General features: G+C 64.7%; 2 protein-coding genes across 2 annotated transcripts; both read left to right on the top strand.

Moving 5' to 3' along the window:
- Positions 1–2,661: 2,661 nt before the first annotated feature.
- On the top strand, positions 2,662–10,680 carry NFKBIE (NFKB inhibitor epsilon). The gene is made up of 6 exons (XM_032183806.1): positions 2,662–3,011; positions 8,953–9,055; positions 9,295–9,508; positions 9,603–9,691; positions 9,827–10,075; positions 10,199–10,680. The coding sequence occupies exons 1-6, from the start codon at positions 2,662–2,664 to the stop codon at positions 10,262–10,264; spliced, it is 1,071 nt and encodes a 356-aa protein (XP_032039697.1). The 3' UTR covers positions 10,265–10,680.
- A 997-nt stretch (positions 10,681–11,677) lies between these two features.
- SLC35B2 (solute carrier family 35 member B2) lies at positions 11,678–15,958 on the top strand. The gene is made up of 4 exons (XM_032183805.1): positions 11,678–11,745; positions 12,270–12,553; positions 12,663–12,823; positions 13,879–15,958. The coding sequence occupies exons 1-4, from the start codon at positions 11,678–11,680 to the stop codon at positions 14,815–14,817; spliced, it is 1,452 nt and encodes a 483-aa protein (XP_032039696.1). The 3' UTR covers positions 14,818–15,958.
- Positions 15,959–16,111: the final 153 nt, after the last annotated feature.

Raw genomic sequence — 16,111 nt, 5'->3', positions numbered from 1 at the left:
GCACAGCAAGGCAGAGGGTCACACGAGGAGAGGGAATGACATCGAAATTAAGAATGAAATTTTGTTGAAACGCCTGAGGTTTTGTTTGTTCATTCACTTTGCAGGGATTTCCCTGCCCCTTTATCTCCGCCGTGCACCTTTCTACCCATCGCTGGGCTTTTGGAGGCGCAGGCAGGGGCCACGGTTCCTGTGACGTTACGGGAGTGTAGACCAAAAGGACGGGAGGCAACCACCGTGGACTGCAAGGAGGAAAACTCCGAGTGGGGAAAACCCTGCAGAACTGGGGCAGAACTGGGGCAGGAGCCCCGAGCGGCGTCCTCGGGGACACGCGGCGACACCGTGATTTCAGCCCCAGCCACCACAAGAGGGCAGGCAGCGTTTGCTAGGCCCCTTTCCAAAAAGTGGGTGCCTGAGGAGCACCCCGTCTGCCCTGGTCAGCGAGGAAATGTCCTCGCCTTGGGGCATGCATTCCTCTGAAAGGCACGCTCCTGCCTTACCCTGTTGGGCCGCACAGCCAGGTGACCCAGTTTGGTGCACCACAGAGCTGGTTTGCAGCGAGATGCACGGAGCAGCAGCCCGAGGAGAAGCCCTGTCACTTCTCCTGCCGCTTCCCTTGCTCTCCTGGGGCCTCTGCTCCACGTTAGGAGCCCGGTGCGTGTGGTGTTGGAGCCCCAGGCAGAGGTCTGGGCCGCTGCTCAGGGTACCTGAAGATATCCCTGGTGTTGGAAATGCGGTAGGAGCTTTGGGGCCTGGCACCTTTCTGACCTTCTGCCCTCAGACCAGCCACAGGCTTCATCTCTCTCCATCTCTTTCAGGCTCCTTGCGCTCACCTCACCCAGCACACAGCCCGAGGCGAGGTGGAGAAGACAAGGGGACGGTGCCAGGCCCAGGCTGCAGCTGGTGTGTGGAAATTGCAGGAAATTGTAGGGCTGTGCCCCCATGGCCCCAGCTGCTCAGGGGCCAGCCTCTGGGCCACTCTTTCTGGGCTGAGTTTGGTGCTGGAGAGGTCACCCGGAGCAGCTCGGAGCGCCATGTGCTGACACTGACCTCTAGCGGGAATGGATTCCTTCCTCTGGGTTTCTCCCTGCGATTTTAGGCACTCGAGTGCCAGCTTCAAGGGGGCTGGAGAGAGCCCAGAATTAGGGCTGCGTTATTTAAATCCTCAGAAGCAAATCACGCTCAGATTTGGCCTCTCCTTACATTTAAATGTGCTCAGTCCCTCCACCACTACCTGCGCAAAACAGAACAGAAAACAGGAAAGGCATTTGGGAAGGTTCTCGCTGGGTAACCCAGCAGCGGCTGGGTACAAAAAGCTGAAAGAGCAGAAACTCTGGGTGCGAGGGGGCACCTTTTGGCTTCACTCTGGATCCCACAGGACGTGTGAGACTTCTGTGCTGAGCTCGGGCCGGCTGTGATGGCCCAGTCCCCATCCCAGGCCCCAGCCAGACCCAGCCTGACTCTGCCCCGCGTGGGGCTCCGTGGGTTATCAGCTGCAAGCAGCAGGATGAGGAGTGGCAGCTGCAGGCAGGGTGCAGGAGGGGGTGGCGTGAAGGTATGACCCAGATCCGTGCCCTGGTGAGGTGCAGGAGCTTCTTGCCCTTAGCACTTGGCATCTCGCACCCAGGCAGCGCAGCACGACCGGCGAAACCGAAAGAGAACCTGAGCGTGGGAGGAAAAACTTGTGACAGGAGGCTACTGATGCCCACGGAGACTTCCTCCGCCTGCCTCCTGCTGCGCTGCCCCTGTCCTCGTGGCCCTAAACCTCCCTTCCTGCCCGCCCGGAGGCACTTGTCACGGGCAGCTTGCTGGCAGCGAGCCTGCGGTCGGAGGCTGGCTGGCTGGTGACGCAGAGCCGAAGCGGCAGCTGCAGCCCAGGAGGGGAATTCCTTGGCACTTTGCATGCGGCTGCTGCGAACTCTGCCCCGCAGCCACCGCCGAGCTGTGCCCAGGTGAGCTCCCGTGCAGGTGCGGGGCACGAGCGGGGCCGTCCCCTGCCGCTGGGTCCAGCTGGGGAGGCGTGCGCCTTGCAGAGGGGGAGAGGGACACCGATTGCAAAGGGTCACCTGCAAGCCGAGCTATCTAGGTAGCCTTCTGAGGCTGCCCCGTTGCCTGGGGCAGTGGAAAGCAGCTGGATAAAGCAGATCCATGAGGAACATGGACAGTTTTGCTCTCAGGAGGAGAGCCCTGAGTCAGGAGAGACCTGGTCAGCAGCTGATGGGCACAGCCCCTTGGCCCAGCTGCTGTTTCAGCCTGGTCCTTGCATGCCGCCTGCTCTTGCCCCTGCAGCCCCCCCAGCTCAGCAGCACTGCAGCCAGCCTCGCCACCTGCCTGGTGCAAAGCAACGAGCTGCAGCGTGCACAGAGGGCAGACAAAACCCTCTCGGGGCGCTGCCAGCGAGCACCCCGGGGCTCGGGGACGCAGGAGCCACCCGCCTGGGCACCCCCGGCGCTGGGGGAATCCCGGGCAGGCGGGGCCGGGTGCGGCTGAGTCAGTGCGGGCAGGGGAGGAGGAGGAGGAGGAGAAGGAGGAGGAAGAGGAGGAGGAGGAGGAGCCGCAGCGCTTTGCCTGTGCGCCGGCCGCCGCTCGCTGGCTTTGTGGCCATGAGCCCCCCGCTGCCGGGGGGCCCGGGGCGGGCGGGCGGTGGGCGCTGAGCGCGGAGCGATGGCGAGGGCGGCGGGCGGCGGGTGCCGCAAGGAGGCTGCGGGCTGGGAGGGCGACGAGGGGCAGTGCGACTCCGGCATCGAGTCCCTGCGCTCGCTGCCCGGCGGCCGGGACGCCCCGGCCGGCGTCGAGCCCCCGGTGCCCGCCGAGGAGCCCCCCGAGGAGAAGCGCCCCGCCGACGAGCCCCCCGCCGAGGAGCGCCTGGACTCCAGCTACGGCTCCGGAGCCCTCCCCGAGGCGCTGCCCCGGCTGCCGCCAGCCTGCGGGACCGAGGAGCCGCCGCCGGCAGCCAAGGGGCTGAGCAGGAGGCAGCTGGAGGCGCTCAACTTCGTCTCGGAGGATGGCGACACGTGAGTGAGCCCAGGGTGGCACGGCACGGCACGGCACGGCACGGCCCAACGCGGGGTGCTCAGCAGGGAGCTGGGGTGGGAGCACAGCAGCCAGGGGTGCGGAGCTCCCCGAGCCACGGGGAGAGCTGGGCTGCCCGCCCTGGTGGGTGGCAGAGACCCAAAAGGTCGCCCGTGTGCATGGCGCAACACCCCGAGGCCCGCGGATGGATGGTGGCTCTCTGCTGGAGGTGGCCTTGTGCACCAGCAGCGCTGTGATGTGCACCACGCCGTGACGGAGGGGACTGGCTCCTTTCAGAGGGGACCTGGCTCCTTTCAGGGCAGGGGGCTTCCCGCGGCTGCAGTGCCCTCCTCAAGGGCAAAAGCATTTCACTGGGGTTACTCGCTTTGGCTTCTGGTGACTGCGTTCAGCTAGCCACGGCTCTGCTCTGCTACATCCCCCTCGATGGATGGTTTCCATCACGAGTGCACGCAGTGTGCTCGCAGCTCAGGAGCCTTGCCCCGAGCCCAGGCTGGCATTTAACACTGAGTAATGGTGCAGGAGGAAGAGAAACTCTGAGGCACTGGCAGAAGCGAGGAAACAAACCTCTCGAGTCGTGCCCATGCAGCGAGCGCGCTGCTGCTGGAGCTGCAGGGAGGCTGGCCTTGGCGAGACGGGAGCGAGCCCGGGTGTTTACTTCCTGGTTAGGAAGGAACCTGCACGGCTGCTAATGAGTTCATTAATGCTCCCTGTGGGATCTGCTCCGAGCACTGGCTGGGAGCCTGGCAGCGAGCAAGCTTCACCCACGCGCGGCCACCCACGCTCCCCGGCGGGCGCAGGGACGGTGCTGGCTGCTGCGGGCCGGCCCGGAGCTCCCCTGTGCCGTACTTCACCCTCTGTCCCGGCTGAAACACCACAGCCAGCGTGCCCGCAGGGAGAGCCACGGGTATTTTAGGCAGGCCTGTGGAAATACCACGGCAGAAGAGCAGCCTGGGGCTCACCCAGCGGCAGCGTTCGTCAGCGGATGCGGCTGTTTGGAGGCGCCGTGCGGGTCTGTGCTGCCAGGGGGCCGAGCCCGCCGCTTGTCAGACTTGCTCGGCCAGAGCCCAAGCTCACGCAAGCTTGTCATTAACTGGGGAAAAGTGAATCGGTGGCGCCCGAGTTGCCCCAGGCAGGAGAGGCGCTCCCAGTGCGCTCCGAATGGCTGCAGTTGCTCTTCTGTCTTCTCTTTACGGCGCAGCTCGGAACAGGAAATCTGCAAAGGGCAAGGGAGGGAGCAAAAAGCCTGCTGGGGCGGCTCGCACAGCTCGGGGCTGGAGGGGTCAGCGCAGGGAGCCCGCTGCCAGTGCTGGAAAGAAACTGTATTCTTGTGGTTGGGGCGGCCAGGCTGCGGGCTCCTGCCTCTTCTATTCCTGGCTCTCCTCCTGACCCTGCGGGAGAGGTGGGTGGTGTTTATATTTAGCACTGCTGAGCATCCAGCACCGCCTCGAGCTGCCGTCGGTTTTGTGTGCAAAAGGAAACCGGGGCTGAGAGCAAAATGCTGTGAAAGTCCAGGGAACGGAGGCCTGTCAGGGTTCCCAAAGGAAAGGGATGAGATGGCCACGGGCTGCATCCCCTCCATCCAGCCAGCCAAATCTGGCGGCTTCTTGTCACCTCGGTCAGCTGCGTGTCTCCTCGCCCGCCGTGCTCCACCATCTGCCCCAAAGCGGCCCCAGGCTGAGCGAGACCCGTCCCACCATTGCACCCCAGAAGCCTTGGGCAATCACGCTTCTCTGTAACGCTGTAATTCTGAAAACACAACGAGTTCGGGCCTTGGGCTGAGCAGTTCCTGTTTCCCCAGCTGCCCCGGCTTGGTACCCAGCAGCACCCAGAAGGGCACCGTGCTTGCCCAGAAGGATCTGGCCAAATTATCGGCCGCCCACGGCCCTGCCCTCCCACCTGCATGGCAGGGATGTTGCGGGCAGCGGGGTGTGCGTGCCAGGGGCTGTGTTTTTCAGCCTGGCACTTGTGGCAGAAGCACACGAGGGGGTGGCAGAGGCGAGGGGCGTGCTACACCAGCTGGAGAGCCAGCAGGGTCTTCCCGTGATGGCTTCCTGCAGGGAGGAGAGCGCTGGTGGATGCAGGGCGAAGGCACGGGGCTAAACCCAAGGGTTTCTCACTTAAAATGATCAGGGAGCCTGCTCGCGTGGGAAGGAAGTTGGGTAACGCGAGAGACGGGGGGGTGACGGCCGGCGAAACGCGTGGGCGCCCCTACGCCAGCAGCCGGCTTCCAAGAAGCCTTTGCAGAAGCCTCAAAAGCCCTCGCCCAAACCGCCCCCGTGTGACCAACAGCCCTCTGCCCTGGGGGAGTCGGGGCTGTAGTAGCTGGGCAAGGGCGCAGAGAGGCAGGCAGGGGCAGGGCTGATGGCTGGGGTGTGCTTAGGGTCAGGGTGTGCGTGCAGAGCGCGAGCCCAGCCAGGGCTGCTCCTGTCCTCCCCAAGCAGTCTCCTCCGAGGAGTTTTGGAAACTCCGTCTCTTCCTCGCAGCCCGGCTCCTCTTTGTGCTGCGCTGCGTCCCGCTGGGATTGCTCGGCGTGGAAGCGAGGAGTGGGGCTTTCCAGCGGCAGGGGTGGCGAGCTGCGAGGAGCAGGCAGCGCAGTTGGCGTGGCCTGGCCTCCGAACAAGCTCAACCTTTGTTAGGAGTCACCGAGGAAAACCCCCTCCTGCCTCGCCTCGCCGGCCAGACGCGTGAGCCCGGCGTCCTGGGAAAGGGGTGGGTGTGGGATGGCTCCTTTGGGGTGGGATGGGATGTGAGGGGATGGTCTGTAGCATTCCAGCACTTGGGAAGACCTCCCCGTTTGCTTGGGTCCGTGGCAGCCCCGGCGAGCTCGGGGGAGGCAGGATTGAGAGGTGTCAGCGCAGGAAACCAGGCAGCGCTTCCTCTCTCCAGGGCTGCGCGTTCTGCCTGAAGCCTTTCCCTTTCTTAGGGCTTCTGCCACGGGTACCCCACCCCACGGCGATGCTCCCCGGGCGGTGGTGGGCCAGCTGGTGGCACCGATGCTCGGGGGTCCCCCCGGCAGGCAGATCTCAGCACGCACCTCCTGCAAGCGGGGACGGAGCCCTTCTGGGCAGGCGTGTGTGCGCGGTGGGGAGCAGCACCTCGGGGCAGGGGGAGCAGAGGAAGCCCGACTTCCTCCTTCCAGCAGCGAGTGCTGCCCCGTCTGCTGATAAGAAATCACGTGCCGGTGACTCGTGGGCTGAGCTGCGTTAGCAAGGGCTGGGGGAGTAAATTTGGGTAAATTTGGTGATGTTCTGGGCTCCCCGAGACTGTGGTAGCCCGGGGGGGTCTTCCCTGCTGAGCCCTCGCCTGCTGAGGATTGAGCACGAGGCCTCCTCTCGCCTCTTTTAACCACTTTTCCCCCGAAGTTCCTGGCGTCTGCAGGGGTCACACGCTTGCAAACCTGACCTGACGCAGCGAAGGCCTCTCGAGGCCGTGCTGGCGAGAGGTTTTTCCCTGCTCTGATGACTTCAGCCTGTCCTCGAGGATGCCTCCTCAGGCTTTCTGCCTGCACAGGCTCACCTCGGCGCTGGGCTGCCCGCACTGCTCCTCCTGGCAGAGAGAGGTTCCTGCTGCTGCCCGAGGAAGCGGTTAGCGGGGCAGGATGAAGGCTGGAGCAGGGGAGTGGGGCAAGCGTGGAATTCCCCCGCTGTTTTCCTCCCCGCTCGCGCTCCTCTGCCTTGCTGCTGATGCCATTTCCTCCCGCTAACGAGCTCCCCTTGTGCAAAAAAAAAAAAACGCCTGCACGGCTTCCTACTCCTCTGCTCAGGCGAAACGGGGAGCTGGGAGCAAATTGTTCCCGTGGACAGCACGGGTGCACCTAAACGGGGACCTCCTGGGACACGGTGCTGCCGGGTGCTCGACCCGGGGGCATCCCAAGGGGCAGCCCTGACCCCCTGCCCGTGTGCGTGGGCTGGCAGCCTTCCCCCTGCCCACAGCCCCTCTATTCGCTCGCTGCCCTTTCCAAAACTCCCCGCTGGCCTCTCCAAAAGCTCTCCGTGGCCAAGGCTGCTCGCACACGTGCTCCCCGTGGGCTCAAACCGCCCCGCTGGCCGCTGCGCGATTCCCCCGGCAGCTCGCTGCCCCTGCAGCCGTTTCGGGAAGTTGAGGCCTGGCGGATGAGGAAAGAGGGGAACGAATGCAGAAACGAAAGCACGGCAGGAGGCTGTGCCTGGGTGGAGAAGGAAGACACAGGGGGTGGAAAATAAAAATAGAAATAGAAATGCAGTCCTGCGAAGCGGGCACGTCCCAGCATCGAGGTGAAAGGCTGAGCTCCGGGAAGGGTCGCTGGCGGTGCAGCCTCCGCCCCCCCTGCAGCAAAGATGTCCAAATTTTGGCGTCAGCTTCCACGCTGGGCTCACGTGGAGCTGCAGGGCCGCCCGTCCCGGGGCGAGGGAGGTGCTGCTGGGGTTTCCACCTCCCCCGTGTGGCCGCCCCACCTGTGCCCGCGTGGGGACGGGGTGGCGTGGGGCGCGGGGGATTCCTGAGGGGTGCTCCCCCCCCCTCCGGCACGCCGCCTCTGGGCACAGCTCTCTCCCCCGGGAGCCAAGTTGGGCTCTGGAAAGTGAAAGCAGCAGGGGTTTAAAGTTCAACCTGAATGGCTTCGGAAAGTCCCCGGGCTGAGCTGAGGGCTCCGTACCTGCGAGCGGCACATCCTGCCCTCCCCTCGCACGTGGCGCCCGGGAGCGGGCTTGGAGAAGCAGGGGCTGTCCCCGGCAGTGGGCAGAGGCCACCCTGGTGCAGGTGCAAACCCATCGGGGCATCTCCCTGCCCTGATTGCTCCCTCGGGGCCGTGGGAGCCCCGCTGAGGGCAGGGGGAGCACCTGCAGCTGGTCCCGGTGTGGACTCCACCAGCCCCCTGCCCTCCCCATGAGCATCGGCGGTGCGGGGTGCACTCGGCGGCCTCGTGGAGGCAAAATGTGGGTGTCCTCTGCTTCCCACGGGGAATTCCCTGCTGCGTCGTGACCTGGGGCTTCCCCGGGGACGCGGCCCTTTGGGCACAGCCTCTCCGCAGGCAGCGGGGTGAGGAGGAACTTGCTTGTTTCGCCACCAAAAATGGGGCTCGCCTGAGGGTGCCTGGGGTGCCAGGTGCTGGTTTGGCCCGTGGAGGAGGTGGCTTTGCTGGGCTGCTCGGGCTCTGCGCCCTTCCACCTCCCTCCTGCCTTCAAGAGCTGTCCTGCACCTCCACCCCACGCCCTCCTGGGGCCCAGACCCCTGTGCAGGAGGGGCTGGGGCACAGCAGGTTAGCGAGGCCGGGCTGGAAACTCCCTCCGGGCTCGCTGCTGCTGCTCTCACTTCTGTTCTGACTGCGCGTGGACAGCGAGGACCGGGGCGAAACCCGCACGAGCATCACGGCAGGAAGGGGAAGGGACGAGTGGGATGGGAAGGAAATCTGCCCTCAGGTTGGGGCAGCCCAGGCTGCCGGGGCGTCAAACAGCCGTGGGTGCCGGGGACTGGGGCTCTCTGCTGGCCACCGAGCTCTGCGGGGAACTCTGGTGTCCCTCTGCCCGGCGCCAGCATTGCCAAAGGGGAAGGATGTGGAAGGGAAAAGAGGAAATCGGCGTGGGCTGGCGGAGAGGCTGGCACGGGGATTGTGCCACACAGGTGGACTTGGATCGCTGCCGGGCTCCTGCCTGGCTTTTGCTGACCACCCTGGTGCAGGGGAAAGCAGAAGTGTCGTCCTGCGCGGCCAGCAGCGGGGAGCTGGAATTCCCCTGGCAGCCACCCGGCTCCAAGCCTCCCACCCAGCGGCCAAAGCCAGCCCTCGGGCTCTCCGCTACGCCTCCTGGCCTCGTCCATCCTCCCAGGGCTGGAGGCCCGTCTGCGTGATGGGGCCAGAGAGAGGACCCGCCGGTGCTCAGAAGGGACAGATGGGTCACATGGGACTGATTTTTCCTTTTTTTTTTTCCACCTCTGTCCCCTCTGCAGGTTGGTTCACCTGGCCATTATCCACTGCGCCCCCGATGTGGCTCTCTTCTGCATTGCTCACCTGCCCAGGGAGATGCTGGAGACCCAGAATGACTTTTTCCAGGTATGTGGCTGTGATGGGCAGAAGAGGAGGGCGGGTGCCACCCCGAGCAGGCACCCAATCCACCTGCCCTTTCCCCGGGGGTTCCCCACCCACACGCCGCAGAGCACGGCGAAGGTCCCGTGTGAGCAGTCCCTTTTCGGGGAGGAGAAAACCCAGGGGGAGGGAATCGGCATCTCCCAGCTCCGAGGGTGAAGGGATGCCCCCCCAGCCCCCTAATTCTGCCCCCTGCTCCTCGCCAGACCCCGCTGCACCTGGCCGTGTACCTGGAGCAGCCCGTTGTGGTCGAGGCGCTGATGCGCAAGGGAGTCAACCCGGGGCTGCAGGACCGCAACGGCAACACCCCGCTGCACCTGGCCTGCGAGCAGCAGTACCTCTACTGCGCCCAGCAGCTGCTGCAGGGCACGGCCGAGCCCCCCGAGCACCACCAGGACCTGCAGCTGCAGAACTGGCAAGGTGAGACCTAGAGGGCGACGGCTCTGCTTCGCCTACGCGCGAGCCCGGCCGCGCGGGGTGCTGAGGGTGGCTCTCTCCTGTCTCCCTGCCCCAGGCTTGGCCTGTCTGCACATCAGCACCTTGAAGGGGAACATCGAGATGATGTCCCTGCTGCTGCAGAGCGGCGCCAACATCGACGTTCAGGTGAGGACGGGCTGCCGCGCGGACGTCCCCCGGCTTTGGGGCAGGGAAGCGCTCCGCTTGGATGGGGTGGAGAGGAAGGATCAGGGCGGGTGGGGGGCTCTGGGGACCCTACACCCACGTCCCTGTTGTCCGCAGGAGGGCACGAGCGGCAAGACCCCGCTGCACCTGGCGGTGGAGTGCTGCAACCGCAGAGCCGTGCAGTTCCTGCTGCTCAACGGGGCCTACGTGGACGCCCAGATGTACAACGGCTGCACCCCGCTGCACCTGGCCGTGTGCCACAGGGACGCCGCCATCGCCTCCATCCTCTCGCACTCCGGGGCTGACACCCTGCTGAGGAACATGGAGAACGAGACGGCCCAGGACCTGGCTGACGGCAACGACGACGTGAGTGCGGGCAGTGCTGCCAGCCCCTCGTGGGGCGGCACCTCCCCGGGGAGGCGGGTGGCCGGGGGGACCGGCGGAGAAGCAGCCTGGATGCTGACACAAAAAAACCTTTGGTCTCTGCAGCTCCTTGCCTTGCTGCCCTTCGACGACCTGAAGATCTCGGGGAAGCCCGTGGTGTGCTCTGAGTGAGCGGCTGGACTCCTTGGCCCGGCGGGCAGCCTCCTCGCCCCGCGCTGTTGCCCTGATGCCCGCCGGGACCCTGCCTGCCCGCGGAGCCATGCTGGGAGACGTCTCACCCTCCCGGGAGAGATGTTTTGTTGGCCTCAGGCTGCCTTCCTGGACAGTGGGAGGTGGCACCATGAGCACTACACATGGGGAAGGCTTTTTTTTTCTAGGCTTCGTGCCCAGCAGGACTGAATTTCCCCTCCCTGGCACGGGTGTGAATCGCTGGGCTCTGCGGGCTCCCGCTTGCCCCAGGTTGGAGCAGGAGAGGACTCCTTTATCACACCGCACAGGGGACGGAGCATCCCCTGGCACCCCAAACACCAGCAGAACAAGTGTGGGGTGAGCAGGAACCCCTCGCTCTAATAAATGTTTGTTCTGACTGTGGGCGCCCCAGGTCTCGTGTGATCCAACCCACCCCGCTCCCCGCCTGGCACCACGGTGAGGGGCAGCGGGGAGCAGAGGGGAGCGGGGAGGAGGGGGGATCCCCGCCTGCAGAGCCTGTTTCGGGTTCATGGGGGGCCCAGCCCCGTGCTTGGTGCTCTGTCCCCCCACCAAGCACTCGCCATGGGGGCTGAAGAGGCAGAGCACGGGAAGTGCCAGAAATGGGGTGACGGATCCTTGCTTCTGCTACCACGCCTGACGTCCTGCTGCCACGGTTCCTCTTCTGCACCCAGTGTGAAAGATCCCGACCCACCTCCTGGCGCAGGAGGTTGTCTAAAAGCTTTGCGTTCCCCCATGGCAGGCTGATTTCCACACCCCTCCTGCTGCTCGCCTCCCTCCCCTGCCCCCTCTGCAGCGCACGCCCCAGGGAACCAGCCCCGTGGGTGCTGTGGGGAGGGAGGCAGGAGCTGCCTGACCCCACCTGGGCTGGGGAAATCCCCTGCTTGCTGCTCCCATCGCCTGGGGCAGGGCTTTGGGGGGGAAGGAGATGCCCCAGAGCCGCTGGCCTTCCTCATCCCTTCCTGGAAGGACGGGCGTGAGGGAACGTGGCCGGGAACAGCAGCACCTCCCCGGAGCTGCCCAGGGCGCTTCAGCAGCCATGGGGGAGACGGCTCGGCACCAGCTTGGGGTGGGAGGGAGGGAGGGAGGGAGGTGGAAAAAGCCAGAATCAAGCCATCTGCACTTCGTATTTTCTTTTTTCTTTTTTTTTTTTTAATAAAAGTGTGGTGTTTTTTTTTAAACGAGTGTCACAAGATGCTTCTGGGCGGCCTCGTGGGGGCCACCTCTACCTGTGTTTGGGGTGTTTGGGGTGTGGGGATTTGGGGATTTTGTGGGGATTTGGGGCTGTGGGGCCTGCCGGGCGGCCCGAGGCCTCCCCGTGGCGGTGCCCGGCCCCTCCGCGGCGGCAGGGGGCGGTGTGGGGCGGGCGGCAGGGGCATGGCCGCCGCCGGGAGCGGGCCGAGGGCAGGCGGCCGGGAGCGGGGCCGGGCCGCAGCGGGCCGCAGGTGGGCAGCGGGGGGCGAGCCCGGGGGGCGAGCCCGGGGGCCGGGGCCGCTTCTCCTCCTCCCCCGGGACCTGAGGGGGTGGCGGCAGCACGGCGGCGCCGAGCGGGGCCCGGCGGCTTCCAGCCCCGCTGTGGGGAAGGGAGACGTGGCCGGCGGGGAGGGCGTGGGGCTTTGCTCGGCTTCGCAACCCCAAATTCCCAACCCCAAGGCGCTGAGGTTGACGGCAGGGCCGGCAGGGGGGTGTTGGGGGGCATCCTGAGGAGCCCCGGTTTGGCTGGGAGACGGGACGGCGACAGGGTGAGCTCCCCCCGGGCAGCCCCGCAGCTGCCCACACTGGGCTCAAGCTGCAGGATTTGAGGGGTTGGTAAAATCCTAAGCAGCTCGGCTCGGCTCGGAGCTGCTTTCTGCCCCAAAGCAGCCCTTTAGGTTCAAACACCCTCTCCCATCCTGGGAGCCCCGGCTTCCCCGTGCGAGTGCTCCCGAGCCAGAGCAAACACCGTGAACAGCTGCTGACGAAGTCCCAGGGGCCTTTCCTGCCCGACATCTCTGGGGTGGGATCTGGGTGCTGGCTGCGTGCTGGTAGTAGCCCACCGCCCGCCTCCCCGTGCCCACAGATTTTGTGTTCCCCTCGTGCTGGCTGCGCTCCCCGCCATGGCTGCTGGGGAGGAGTTCCCCCCTGCCCTGCAGGATGCCTGGGGGGACTTCTGGCTCTTCCGTTTCTTCGTCAACGCTGCTGGCTACGCGAGTATCGTGGTGCCAGGGTTCCTCCTCATCCAGTACTTCAAGAGAAAGAACTACCTGGAGACAGGTAAGGGCAGCAGCTTCCCTTCCACCTCCTGCCTCCCCCGCGGTTAGCAAGGAGGGAGGCTGTGCCTCTCCGGCTGTGGTGGTGAATTCTCTTCTCTTACCCCCTCCAGGCCGAGGCATTTGCTTCCCTGTCATCAAGTCGTGCGTGTTCGGCTCTGAGGTGAAGTCCGCACACCCGGACGATGGCTCCCTGCCGCCCCGAGCAGAGCCCACGGAGTCCTCCACAGCCCGACAGATCCTGAAGCTGCTCTTCTGTGCTGCTGGGCTGCAGGTAGGCACCCTGCACATTTCCATGGCCTTCCTGCTCCGGGAGGCGCAGCTGGACACTGGGTTTGTGCCCCCAGCCCCTTGAAGGCCAAGGATGCAGCGCTGTCCTGGGTGGCTGGGCTGGAGGCAGGGGCACAGCCTCTCCTGCGGGGCTGCTGCGTCACCTCAGAGCTGTTCTGCTGGTGTCATCTGAGTTGGGACAGCTCGTCTGTCTGAGCCACGAATAGGGAAAACTCTGAGTGTCAGCAGGGTTATTAGGGCTGCTTTTGTTCCAGCCCTTATCAGAGCAGCAGGTAGTTTGAGCCCGCTTAATTCCCAGGGTCACCTCTGGGGGCTGCTGCGTACTGCTGCCCTTCAGCTACAGAAAAAAAAAAAAAAGAGGAATTTTTAATTTTAGCTCTCTCAGGTCTCATCTACAGCTGAAGCTTTTTGGGTCTGTGAGGACTAAAAATAATTTCTGTGCTACGAAACCCGCAGCCAGCAGAAGACTCCCACATCCTGGCCTACTGTTCGGTGCCCACGCAGCCGTGCTGCGAGGACACCCTCAAGTCATTTTGTGTCTCTGCACCGCGGTTTCTCGGGAGGGGATGGATGATGGGAGAGGTCTGTGCTCCTTTTGGGAGGTGCCGTGGCACCAGGGCTGCACAAATAGCAGAGGTGACAGCCAGTGATCATCCCCAGAGGAGCATCTCATCTGCTGGGTTTAAAACTAGGTTTGGTTTGGATGGGCCTGGGGAGTTGGAAGTGAAAACCGATGCGGAGGCCACTGGGAGAGGCGCCAGGCCCTACTGCAGGGAGCTGGCACCGAACCCACGGCAAGGCATCGGTAACGTCCCCCGGCCCTGCCCGCCTGGTTCAGCAGGCAGCTCAGAACAACTGCTCCTTGTGCGCTGGGGTGTCGCTCTGTGGGCTTCTCTTCCCCGGAGGAGGCTGAAAACGGGGCAGGGCTGGTTCAGTTCGGGACTGGCTGTTCCCAGCTGTGACCACGAGGAGCAGCGGGCTGGCCCCGTCCTTCCTGCCCCAGCAGGGCCCTGAGTCCGTGCTCCTCCCGCTTCGCAGGCCTCCTACCTGACGTGGGGCGTCCTCCAGGAGCGCGTGATGACGAGGACGTACGGCGCCACCGAGACGGACCCCGGTGAGAAGTTCAAGGACTCCCAGTTCCTCGTCTTCATGAACCGCATCCTGGCCTTCACGGTGGCCGGGCTGTACTGCGCCCTGACCAAGCAGCCGCGCCACGGGGCGCCCATGTACAAGTACTCCTTCGCCTCCCTCTCCAACATCCTCAGCAGCTGGTGCCAGTACGAGGCGCTCAAGTACATCAGCTTCCCCACCCAGGTGCTGGCCAAGGCCTCCAAGGTGATCCCAGTGATGATGATGGGCAAACTGGTGTCCCGCAAGAGTTACGAGTACTGGGAGTACCTGACGGCCGCCCTCATCTCCGTGGGGGTCAGCATGTTCCTGCTGTCCAGCGCTCCCCACCGGCACGCCTCCACCGTCACCACGTTCTCGGGCGTGGTCCTCCTGGCCGGCTACATCGTCTTCGACAGCTTCACCTCCAACTGGCAGGACGCCCTCTTCACCTACAAGATGTCCCCCGTGCAGATGATGTTCGGCGTCAACGTCTTCTCCTGCCTCTTCACGGTGGGCTCGCTGCTGGAGCAGGGCGCCCTGCTGGAGTCGCTGCGCTTCATGGCCCGCCACTCGGAGTTCGCGGCCCACGCCGTGCTGCTCTCGGTGTGCTCGGCCTGCGGCCAGCTCTTCATCTTCTACACCATCAACCAGTTCGGCGCCGCCGTCTTCACCATCATCATGACGCTCCGCCAGGCCTTCGCCATCCTCCTCTCCTGCCTCATCTACGGCCACACCGTCACCGTGGTGGGCGGGCTGGGCGTCGCCGTCGTCTTCCTGGCCCTCTTCCTCCGCGTCTACGCCCGCAGCCGCATGAAGAAGCGCAGCAAGAAGCTGCCGCCCGGCGACACCCCCGCGCAGAAGGTTTAGGCAGCCGGCGCCCCTCCGAGCTGTGCCCGCTGTCCCGCCTCCGCCGGGGGACCCCGCCGAGGAGCGGGGTCGGGGTAGGGGCAGGCTGGAGCAGCGACTCGCTTTTCCAACTGCTTTTCCCGGGGAAGGGGCTGCGGCGAGGCCAGGCTGCCGCAGCCCCAACCCTTTTTCTTTGCCTTAACGGGTCGGAGGCTTCCAGCCGAGGCACTGGGGGAAACCAGCGTGGAGCTGCTGGTGCTCCTGCCCCGCCCGCGCCTCATGGCGTTCCTCCAAGGTCACTGATTGAACAAGGGAGCTTTTTTTTCCCAGCCCCGTCTTGCCTCTGGCTGACACGTCTCCACATTTCGGTCACGACTCCAGGGCTCAGCAGGAGGGAGCAAAACACTAGCGCTGCCTTGGGGACGGCCCTACGACGAGGGAAGCGCCGAGCTGAGCCTGTGCCGGGGCTGGGAGCAGAGGACAGAAGCTGCCAGCCCCTCCAGCCCCCTTCCCAGGAGGTGCTCCAGGTAGGACAGGCGCGGCTCTGAGGCAGCCCGTCCTACCCCAGGCCTGGGATCTGCTCCGGGAGAGCTGGAGTCGAGGCCAGGACCTCAGAGTTTGGGTTCGGCAGTCCCTCGCCCCAGCTCCACGTCCCTTTTCGCAGCTCCCCAGGCTCGCTGAGCCCTGTAGGTTACTTTTCGGTTCCAGCCACTGCTGTTACAGGCCAAAGGCCGCAGCGCCCAGAAGCCCGGGGGCACCTCCAGGCTGCTTCTGGGCCGCATGGTTGCCGTTCGGAGAAGCACAACCACCACCCACCTTCCTCATTTTGCATCATTTTTTTTTCCCTGCCAACTGGAGGCACTGACCCCGGCTTTCTTAGGGTCTTGCCAGAGCCCCCCCAGTGCCTGGAGGCCTGCGGGGGGGGCAGAGCCCGCTGCAGTGCCTTGTCCCCGCGCCGCAGGGGACGGAGCACGCGGGCACCAGCAGGGAAGGGGCAGGGGGGCCACTCCCAGTGCTCTTTTTTCCCCAGGAGCCCGGCGTTTTGTGGCTGCCCCCGGCCTCCCCCACGCGAGCTGACTGAGAAGCCAGCAGGTTTTGGTACTTTTGAAAGGCAACTTTTTTTCCTCTATTTTATTAAATTAAAGATATGCTGCATATAGTACCCTGGGGGTAAACGTTCTTTTATTTTTATTATTTTCTCTACCTGGAAGGAGGGGAGCAACCCTCCCCAAGTCTCTCTGGGACCACAAAGCGAGATCCCTGCAGGCACAGCTGGGCAGCACAGTCAGGGAACAGAATTTATGGGGTACACGTG

The sequence above is a fragment of the Aythya fuligula genome, chromosome 3 (assembly GCF_009819795.1).
Source record: "Aythya fuligula isolate bAytFul2 chromosome 3, bAytFul2.pri, whole genome shotgun sequence".
Lineage (NCBI taxonomy): Eukaryota > Metazoa > Chordata > Aves > Anseriformes > Anatidae > Aythya > Aythya fuligula.
The sequence above is the reverse complement of the archived record's forward strand: the minus strand, read 5'-3'. Positions and strand labels throughout refer to the sequence as shown.

Coding starts and splice junctions, on each gene's coding strand:
- SLC35B2 (XM_032183805.1), top strand. CDS start 11,678: ATGGCCGCCGCCGGGAGCGGGCCGAGGGCAGGCGGCCGGGAGCGGGGC. Junction 12,554..12,662: donor AAAGAACTACCTGGAGACAG/GTAAGGGCAGCA, acceptor TACCCCCTCCAG/GCCGAGGCATTTGCTTCCCT. Junction 12,824..13,878: donor TCTGTGCTGCTGGGCTGCAG/GTAGGCACCCTG, acceptor CCCGCTTCGCAG/GCCTCCTACCTGACGTGGGG.
- NFKBIE (XM_032183806.1), top strand. CDS start 2,662: ATGGCGAGGGCGGCGGGCGGCGGGTGCCGCAAGGAGGCTGCGGGCTGG. Junction 3,012..8,952: donor GTCTCGGAGGATGGCGACAC/GTGAGTGAGCCC, acceptor TCCCCTCTGCAG/GTTGGTTCACCTGGCCATTA. Junction 9,692..9,826: donor GCGCCAACATCGACGTTCAG/GTGAGGACGGGC, acceptor TGTTGTCCGCAG/GAGGGCACGAGCGGCAAGAC.